At 47.6% G+C, this 10,559-nt stretch overlaps 1 protein-coding gene and 1 pseudogene across 1 annotated transcript; both read left to right on the forward strand.

Annotated features, from left to right (window-relative positions):
* The first annotated feature begins 2,998 nt into the window (after window positions 1–2,998).
* On the forward strand, window positions 2,999–7,442 carry LOC124704652 (calcium-dependent protein kinase 8-like). Its single transcript, XM_047236922.1, has 8 exons — window positions 2,999–3,969; window positions 4,513–4,636; window positions 5,220–5,363; window positions 5,444–5,596; window positions 5,809–5,924; window positions 6,061–6,228; window positions 6,309–6,542; window positions 6,998–7,442. The coding sequence occupies exons 1-8, from the start codon at window positions 3,469–3,471 to the stop codon at window positions 7,148–7,150; spliced, it is 1,593 nt and encodes a 530-aa protein (XP_047092878.1). The 5' UTR covers window positions 2,999–3,468; the 3' UTR covers window positions 7,151–7,442.
* A 2,697-nt stretch (window positions 7,443–10,139) lies between these two features.
* Window positions 10,140–10,322, forward strand: LOC124704762 (annotated as a pseudogene).
* Window positions 10,323–10,559: the final 237 nt, after the last annotated feature.

Here is a 10,559-nt window from a genome sequence, read left to right on the forward strand (position 1 = left end):
TCCGGTTCATCTCCTCTAAGGATCAAGTTGCTGACATTTTTACTAAACCACTCACTTTAACTTTGTATGAGCATTGTAAGCACAATCTCAACCTTTCGCTAGTTGAGATTGAGGGAGGGTGTTAGAAACCATACCGTATACTATACGGTGTCCTTGTAAAAAACATTATACCTTATATATAATGAAAAGAACCTACCCGATGAGGCTCACGTCGGGACGGCTAAATCCACTTCTCACATTTTCTTTCATTTTATGCACGGTGTATTCTCGAAAAAAAACTCTACTCCCAGACCGGCATCAACCTTCACTCGAAGTTGATGGCATCGTGTGCTTCTCGATCATTCGAATCGGCAGCTTGATCTTTTTGTCGTTCTTCGGATTTGGCGAGATTTTCTAGACGTGGCGTTGCGTATTCGACGGTTCTCCGGCGAGGGGAGCGTCGCGGAGGGGGGGGGGAGAGAGAGATAATCATAAGGTGTGGAGTATTCGGGACAGGTTTACACAAGTTACCCATCTTCAGACCTCACAATGGCCGCGAGATCCTACATGCTTCTATAATTTACTATAAGGCAACAACTGCGCGATTACAATGAGTTGTGTTGTTCTCTACCGCAAGGGCTCGTGGGATCCGACATATAAAGGCGCCATGATCTAGGATTTATAGGGTGTAGTCCAGGTCAACTCTACTAGCACTAACCTAATTTTTACAACTTGCTGTATAGAAGGATCTAGCTAAATCATGTCAATATAGATCCGGCTAACTATGGCGGTGCCGGATCCGGTTAGAGCATCAGTCCCTGGACTCTCCGTCTTGGTCAATCAACAACTGGGTTGCCCGGATAGGCCATAGGCCCATCCACCATCTGTGGGCCACCCGGCCTTGCCAAGATCGGACCATGTCGTTGGCATACCTATGCAGTATATTCACAACACGGCTTGTCGTCGGCGTTCGTCATTATGCACAGAGACGCTGGAGGGCGGGGCGAGCTAGATGCTCTGGAGCGAGGATATTGGTCCGAAGATGGTGGATCCGTCGCTATTTTCCGACTTCGTCGATGAGATACATCGGATCTTTGTCCAAGATAGAGCGAGGATGTCCTATGGTTGGCGTGCCACAGCGATATGTGGCTTGATGCTTGCAGCAAGACTGTTCATTGACTCACGAAACTTTGTTGGTGATGGTGATTTTTTTTTGGATATAACAATGGTGGAGGCTCGACGTCTCCTTAAATCGTGTGTATAGACGGCGTTCGAGCTTCGACGAGCGTGGAAAACCATATGTGTGTGCACCATTCAGTGTTCTTTTTACAATGTTTTTAGGACAATTTTTTCTCATGTCTTAGTTTTCACCTTTATTTTTTCATGTACTTGATTTTCTATTATTAGCGAAATACGGGGAAGAACTGTTCCACGTTTAGTGCATCAACCTGGATCCTTTGCAGGGAAAGATCGTCATGGCATTAAGCGTGCGTGGAGGACAGATATATGTAATCCAACCTTTGTTTTCGGTATCTCACCCCCTCAAGAAAGGAAGAAGCTTAGATCACACATGCACAACCCCACACACAAAATTAGCGAACTGTTCGTTGAAGTTTTCTCCACATTGTAACTAGGTCAACTAGGAAGTCTAAACTAGGCCTTCTCTGAGTAAGATTACAAAAAAGAGTAATAGGAAAAGGCCACAAACAAAGAATTACAAAATAGAGAAAAATTGTGTACTCTCCAATCCATATTAACTATCGACAATCAATCAGCAACAATAGTTAATATGAATCGGAAGATGTAGTAAGAATAGTCATTTGGAGTTTCAAATAGTATTAAATATTTATTTTATACATGTATTAATTTATGGTTAGAGACAAATCTTGAAAGACATACATGCCCTTGTTCATTCGATGGATGGATGGAGTGAGTAGGAATAGTCAATTCGATGAAACAGGAAAAAAAAACCATAGAAAAAGTAACTCGATCCGTAGGAATTTTCGGAGCGTCATTCCTTTGATTTTGCTCTTTTTCTCCTGATTTTGATTTGATCTTGCTATCTTTAGTCAAGTGTGGACCGAAGCTTCTCTCTTTCTTTGTCCTCTCCACTGTCTGTTGTTGGTGTTGATCCTGTCAAGCAATGAAGCAATGCCACCGGTCAACTACGACCCAGGATTATAGTGCTCCCTCTATTTTGAAAAGATACTATAGATTTTTCTAAATTTAAATGTATATTATGTTTAAATTTATAAAATTCGTGATATCTTTTTTTTGGGATGGAGGAAGTATATTAGAATAATCTACAACTAGATAGTACTTTAGATACCAACGCTTCTAGAGTTCACAAATCTTTGTTATTGCGGATTTGCTATTGCTATGCGCAACCACAATTTTTTTTAAGTACGCTCTTTCGGCTGCACTTCATCGACAGGAAAGTACAAAGTGCAACTATAATGAGTTGCATTTTAAAGTGTGATTACACTTTACCGAGATTTGTAAATCTCAACTGAGTGATACATGGACAAACTCTTGTTATTATGGCTGAAGCCATCTCGCTTTCCTGCTTACCAAACCCTCCTTCCTTGCAAAGTTCCAAACTCGTTTTCTTGGTCGCTTGTCTCCATCTCTTCCCGTTGGAAAAAGTCTTCCTCACGATTTTCTACTACGCTAAACTCCAAGTCTAAAGTCTTCTTCACACCTTGACTTCACGATCAAGTTGTGCTGGTCTTAATCTCACAGCTAAACACAAATCGAATTATAAAAGAGATACGGAGTACATATTTAAAAACACTTTCAGTAATCCCATACTAATCTCACACCATTCACAAGATCTTTTAAAATCTTCTGTCTCATACAAAAATACTTTTGAGCACATCTTTTTAGCCGACATTTTGCAGCTATAATAAATGAGTAAAGCTATATGAAAATATCAGAATATATAGATAGTAAAGCAATGCGAAAATTCCATGTGTGGACTTTTTTGAAAAATAAAGGAAGGATTGAACGGCAGTTGTATTATTTCTCGGACAATAACTGCTCAACGTCTAGAAACACGCACCAACTGCCCCATTTCTCACGAGATTATCCCGTACTAAACCCGGTAGAATTCACCACCACTTCCACCAAAAAAGATTGGATCTTTATACCACCATCATTACTGGAAGTAGTCGCTGGTCTTCCTCACATCGCTCCCCAGAGCCAGAAAGATTTCGTCTTCGTTAGCAACTAGTAGCGCAGCTTGCTGGTGCCAATCGCTGGCTCGCTTCTAGAACGCATCCAGCCGGCCGGCCGGAATTCGTGGACTCCCCGACCCAGCCCACACGCTAGCACCCCCAGTCCAACACGCGCAGGATTTCCTCCCGGAATTCTATTTGATTTCCCTCGATTTTTCTTCGGAGGCGTCCTCTTCTTCGTTGAATCCATTCTTGTCCGTGGTCGGAATCGGGATTTGCCCCCAAATTAGCCTGCTTTAGCTAGCGTCTCGCCATGGGCAACTGCTGCGGCGCGCCGTCGTCGCAGGAGAAGAACCGCCGGAAGCAGAAGGCGAACCCCTTCACGGTCGCCTACAACCGCCCCGCCGGCGCCGCGGCGCGGGCGGGGCTGGTGGTGCTGCGGGACCCGACGGGGCGGGACCTCGAGGGGAGCCACGTGCTGGGCGGGGAGCTCGGCCGCGGCGAGTTCGGTGTCACCAAACTCTGCACGGACTCCGCCACGGGGGCGCGGATGGCCTGCAAGTCCATCTCCAAGCGCAAGCTGCGGACCCCCATCGACGTGGAGGACGTGCGGCGGGAGGTGGAGATCATGCGCCACATGCCGCCCCACCCGAACATCGTCAGCCTCAGCGCCGCCTACGAGGACGAGGACGCCGTGCACCTCGTCATGGAGCTCTGCGAGGGCGGCGAGCTCTTCGACAGGATCGTCGCCAGGGGGCACTACACCGAGCGCGCAGCCGCAGCCGTCACACGCACCATCGTCGAGGTGGTACAGGTAACGCCCCCTTGCTTGTTTTTCCTGGCTGTCGCTTAGCACTGGTAGTTGGTGACAATTGCTAGTAGCCACTGGCAGTTGGTGCCCATAGATTGATTCAATTGCCAAGAACTTTTGGCTACTGCCCAAGTTGTGTTAATAGTTCCTAGCACTAGCTCCTACAGTCATGGATTTCTGATGCGAGAATATTCTAGATTTAGTAAGGAAGAGCAACTCATGGTAGCTTTCAGCTTAACTGAGCTTCAGAGAAGCTTCTGAACTAAATTTAGTTGTCGTGTTGGTAGCAATCGACTACCTCTTAAAACTCGGGCCTTGGTTTTGTTGGTGTTAAATGTTTAACTGAACTGGCAATTAATGAAATGGCTTCACGGAGTATCCCAGTGCACAACAAATATGGTAGTATCCCAATCTCTAAGCATATACTCATGCAGGCTCTGTGATGTACACTGCCGATGCTGCACCATGTGTTTGCATCTTAATTTCTTGCATTACTGGATTGTTTTGTGCCATCTGACATGTATTGTTGCCACTTTATTATGACAGACGTGCCACAGAAATGGCGTCATCCATCGGGACCTCAAACCAGAGAATTTCTTATATGCAAGCAAGAAGGAGAGTTCTCCTCTAAAGGCAATTGATTTTGGGCTATCCGTATTCTTCAGGCCTGGTATGCTCTGCAGACAACTGATGCTCAAGAACATACCTTTGCAATAAAAGGAAATTTTCTTACCTGCATAAGATAAGCGAGTGCAGGGTAAATATAACTAGTCGAAAACCCTGCTCGACATGGCTAGATTCTACGATATAGAAATGTGATCGTATTTCTCATATAACTCCTTATCTTTGGAAATGTTACTGTAGATGTGTGTGTGTGCGCGGTCGTGTGCACGCTTACTTCTTCCTGGTTAGCAAAACAAGAAATCAAAATATAGCTGTGTATCTCGCATAAACATATTATTTTAATGGTATTACATGGTTAACCTGCAGTCCTGTACCTTATAATCTAAACCACTAAAATAAGTGATACAATCTTTCTTTTTTTCTCTGGATTTATGTAGTAATTTAAAGCCTCTCATTGTAAACTTGGAAGCCCTTTGAAGACTATAAATACATCACCCACAATATTTTGCTTGATTTACGCCCTGCAAAATGGAGCTAACTTCATTGATACAGTCTATTCAGAATATATGTACAATAATTTAGCCTAACCGAAGGGTTATCATCTCATCGATGGTGGCTTCTATATGCAGGTGAACGATTTACTGAAATTGTAGGAAGTCCATACTACATGGCCCCGGAGGTCTTAAAGCGCAACTATGGGCCTGAAATTGATGTCTGGAGTGCAGGAGTTATACTTTACATACTTCTTTGTGGTGTGCCACCATTTTGGGCAGGTACTTTTCTTCCTTGATTAGACAGAATGTATGTCGAAGAAATTATAGATGACCTTACAAATTCTTGTGATACTGTGCAGAAACTGAACAGGGAGTAGCACATGCGATTATACGATCTGTAGTAGATTTCAAAAGAGAACCATGGCCCAGAGTATCTGAGCCTGCTAAAGACCTTGTCAAGCGGATGCTGGATCCAAATCCATTGACACGGCTTACTGCAGCACAAGTACTTGGTGAGCATTACCACATTACTTTTTTCTATTGCATAACATATACTGAACGCTGTCTCCCTCACTTCGGTGGTGAATTGAATCTTATGAGGGTATGCCTGTGTTATGTATTAGCCATGAACAATTGATGAATAATGAACTTACATGATTATACCAGTTGCATTTATGAGACAATTTTCCTATTACTACTGTGACATTGTTAACTTTATGAGCAGAACATCCATGGTTACACGATTCCAAAAAGAATCCGGACATTCAACTTGGTGATGCTGTCCGAGCGAAGCTGCAGCAATTTTCTGCAATGAACAAGTTAAAGAAGAAAGCCTTGAGGGTAAGACTAGCTACATGTTGGTCTCAACTACATCAGCATCCTCATTGACCAAAAAATCGTTGAATTGGTGACAAAAGAGTTACATTCATGGATTTCTCTAGTTAAATTAACTTATTTTATGCTTTAACCTTTGCAGGTCATTGCTGAGCATTTGTCGTTAGAGGAAGTAGCTGACATAAAGGAAATGTTTGATAGCATGGATGTAGACAAGAACGGGAAACTAACCTTTGAGGAGTTCAAGGCTGGGCTCCGTAAACTTGGAAACAAAATGCATGATTCAGATCTTCGCATGCTGATGGATGCTGTGAGTTACTAAACAAAAATTGTCCACGCTATAGAAATCAAGTCTTTGTTTTGAGAGATGTTTGTTACTCTGCTTTGCAGGCTGATGTTGATAAAAATGGCACCCTAGATTATGGAGAATTTGTTACGGTGTCTGTCCATGTGAAAAAAATTAGCAGCGAAAAACATATCCAGGAGGCCTTCTCGTTCTTCGATAAAAATAAGAGTGGTTATATAGAAATTGAAGAGCTTAGAGAAGCTCTGACTGACGAGTTGGAGGGACCTGCTGATGAAGACATTATCAGTAGCATCATTCATGATGTGGATACAGATAAGGTCAGCTCAATCTTACATAACCCACTAAGTTGTACATTTTTCTCCGAACATTATATATGCTATTGACCCAGCTATCTGAAAGGAAATTGAAACCAAACTACTATAAAAAAAATCGCTTTGAATATTTGTTTCTGGAATACTGCCACATGCATGGCCCTGGTTAGGTTTCAAAAGTTGCTGCAAGACATGGTTTTATATAGGGATTCCCTTTAGCTAACTAAAGTATTGGCGATTGCTATCTGTGCACCTATAATTATAATGTTATGAAATCAAAGGCATTGCCAGATAGTCAAGGATAGTACCAGACTGTATAAAGTAAACAACATACCAGCCAGACAAGGATGACTTAATTGGAAATGCAGTTGGCAGTTGAAAATAGCAACATATGACTTGTTCAACCCCTCCCAAGGTCAACTCTAACAACGATGTGCATGTGTGTTCTTTGGACATCACAGGACGGGAAGATAAGCTTCGAAGAGTTCGCGGCGATGATGAAAGCAGGGACAGACTGGAGGAAGGCATCCCGGCAATACTCGAGGCAGAGGTTCACTAACCTGAGCCTGAAGCTTCACAAGGATGGGTCCATCAACGATGATGATAGGAAGTAGACTGGACAGAAATATAGAGATAGGAAGATGCTGATCTTCTCAATTGTGAGAGTACATAGCTGTTCTTCTGTTTCGGGGTTTGGTCTGTCAGGTTTTTTTTTTCCCAGCTTGTTTTTATTTTCTTTTCATACAGTAAATGAGTCAGCTAACTCTCAATTCTTGGCTTTGTAAAGATTAGCGTTTTGTGTCGTTGCCATGTGCCGGCGAGAGCAGAGGTGTATGTTTGCCCAGCTTGTAAGTAAAATTCCTTCTAGTGTAATGTAAAAAAGTGGCGTGGAGATTATTTGTTTGATAAGAGTTGTTGACGTTGTCGTTCTCAGCATGTGTGTATCTTCAAGCTTGTGATGTGCCTTTCTTGATGCGGATGGTTTTGCCGTCATTTTGCAGGGTGCGCATGAACTCCCCAAATACAATATTTTGTATATATAATCTCTGATCTTGCATTTTGGAATTTTGTAAATCAAATCATCGACAGAGGTATTTTGTCCAATTTGTAACCCAACAAACCAAACAGGCTCTCTCTCTACTAGTGCAGGAGACAATCCTACAACATAAGTTGTCATTGAGTGCAAAGAGATGCATTCTCTAAAGAATTGCTATGAACAGACCATGGACAAGATGTTTAGTTGCGTTGCAATCAATAGTATAGTGCAGTTTTTAAGATACCTGTATGAATTTCAAAAAAAACTTTTTTGTAGTAAGAAAAAATGTTTGGACAAAATATATCATCCAGTAACATGGTTGACGTCTGCTGCATTGTCGGGCCATGTTACTGGATCCAGCAGCCCACTACGCCCTGGCTTGGTTCAACTGCAGCCCAATAAGCCAAACGGAGCCACTCGAAATAACGAACCCCGACCAGAGCTGCTGCGCTCTCGTTTAGAGCATCTCCACTCGTCCCCCGAACACGTCCCCGGCGAGCGTTTTTTACATCCGGACGGCGTAAATCGGCCCAGTCGCGCCCCCGGTTCCTCGTTTTCGTCCGGAATCGGGCCTAGTTTCATCCGGCGATCCCACGCCATCCCCGGCCCCCCGGGGAGCGCTCGGGGACTCGGACGAAACGCAAGCGCGGAAATACCGAGGAAACTTCCCGCGCGTCTGGTGGCCCCAACTTGTCGGCGAGAGAAACCGATCGTCGTCCTCATCGCATCGTCTTCCGCGCGCTGTAAAAGCCTCCCGCCGGTCTGCATTCGCCGTCCACGCGGCGAGTTAATGTCGTCGTCTTCCGCGCACGCATCGTCTTCCGCGCGCACTCCACGCGGTCAAAGGCTGCCGCCGGTCAGCTCGCCGCGGACGCGTCGCACTCCACGCCGCATTAATCCCCCGTGCCGGCCGCACCTATATACGCCGCTCCGCTCGCCGCCGGGGTACCCCGTGATCCACTCTCCCTCCGGTCTCCTCTAGTCTCCGTCCACTCTCCCCCACTCTCCGAAGATGGCATTCTCCGACGACGACGGCGCAGCCAACAACGGCTTCCCCCGCCGCTCGCTCCACGCGTGGGAGGGGCACCTCCTCCACCAGGTGGGGTACCCCTGCCCGCCGGACACGAGGCCGCCCGGCGGTGGGTGGCGGCTGAGCCGTGGCGGCGTGCCAATCCCGCCGCCGCCTCGGGGCAACCTCCTCGACATAGAGATCGAGGAGGCGCGGATGAAGATGACGGATGAGGAGCGCGCCGAACCACGCCACCACCCCGACAACTACACGGCGTTGAACTCATACTTCCTCGCGCCGGTGGGAGCGGGAGCTCGCCGCGTACGACGGCCCGCCGCCTCCGCCTCCGCGCAACAACTCGGCGGGCCGCAAACGTTGGTGGAGCGCGCCGGGCCGGAACCTCGAGGCCGTCATCGAGCACATCCAGGGCGGCAACTTCCCGGTGCTGACGATGCCCGCTCCATCGAGGGCATCGGCGAGCCGCCGCCGGGGAAACGTCTGGCAGCCACGGCGCATGGCTGCCAGCTCGTCGTCTTCCGGATCGGCGCCGAGGTCATCCTTGGCGCCGGTGAAGAGGGATGAGGCGACGTCGCCTTCGACGCCGGCGCGCGTGAAGAGGGAGCCGGCGTCTCCGCCGCCGACCAGAGGGCGCAGCAGCGGCGCCCTCGTCATCCGCGACCAGCCTTCCGCGCCGCAGAGCGGCCGGAAGAGGACGAAGAAAGAGGCCGCCGCACTCCAGCTCGCCGAGGAGGAGGCGAAGCGCGCGGAGGACGCCGCGCTGGCGGAGGCGATCGCCAGGTCGCTGAAGGACTTGGAGGAGGAGAAGCGCGAGGACGACGCCGCACTGGAATGGGCCAGGCGCGACTGGGAGCGGCAGGAGGCGGAGCAGCAGCGGCGGCTGCTGGACCTGGCCGCCGCACACCAACGCGCCGCCCGCGCCGCCCGCGGTGCCACAACCGCCAACGACGATGCCGCGCGCTTCCGCCGTCCCGCGACACCTCCTTCCGGCGTCGCTGTCCCCGTCGTCGACCTCGAGTCCTCCGACGACGACATGTACAAGCCATCCCCGGGGTGGTGGGGAGACGCCGGCCAGGGCGAGCGGCAGCCAGGCCGCGCAGCCGAAGGACGACGGCTCCGACGACGACGGCGACTACACGGTGTTCTACCGCCATTTAGGCATGTAGATCGCCGTGTTTTAGAATTAGCATTTGAATTCCCCTAGCCGAATTCGAAATATAGTCGAATTCGGCCTCTATGTATGAACTCCGCCCGTTATATGATAAATATCATTAAATTTAGTCTATATTCACCCGTTTTTAGCCGTAGTTTGTCAAGTTTCCGTTTTTCAATTTCGCCTCGTCGACTTCGCCTGGGCACGCGGCTGGAAAACTACTACTCCCCACGCCAAATCTTCCTCCAATCCGGACGAAAAATTCGCCGGATTTGGGCGTGGGGAGCGCCAACGAGTGGGGATGCTCTTAGTACCACCTCGCCGGGCGAGAGCGGATGGCAGGCGACGACGCGCTATATAAGGAGACCCTGGGCGACGAGGAGAAGCATACCTTTCTCGGCCTTTTGGCTAAGATCAAGTGTAGTATCTGATATCTGATATGTGGGCCATGTGCCTACAACGATATTAAATTTATTTTTTGTGGGGAGGGCCCACCACAGTGGCTTGCCACTAGGGCCCTCGCGTGTCGCCCAGTGCGTTGCACTACTGCCTGGGCCTGGTGCACCCCAACCAAATCAACTCTAAGTTTAGTTGTTAACAAACAATTACGTTCTCCCTGGATTCAGCCATCGTTTCTTTCAAACGTGTAAATTAGTCTGCTAATGCGTCTGTCTTTGATCCTCCTTAAGCAATTGCTACTCCTATATTCTTTAGTCATGTCTGATCATGTTAATTTCTACCTTTACTAATTTTCACATTACTTCTATAGGAGAAAGGATCAGGATCTCTTCTATAAGGAGTATCACA

This window comes from Lolium rigidum, chromosome 3 (assembly GCF_022539505.1).
Source record: "Lolium rigidum isolate FL_2022 chromosome 3, APGP_CSIRO_Lrig_0.1, whole genome shotgun sequence".
NCBI lineage: Eukaryota > Viridiplantae > Streptophyta > Magnoliopsida > Poales > Poaceae > Lolium > Lolium rigidum.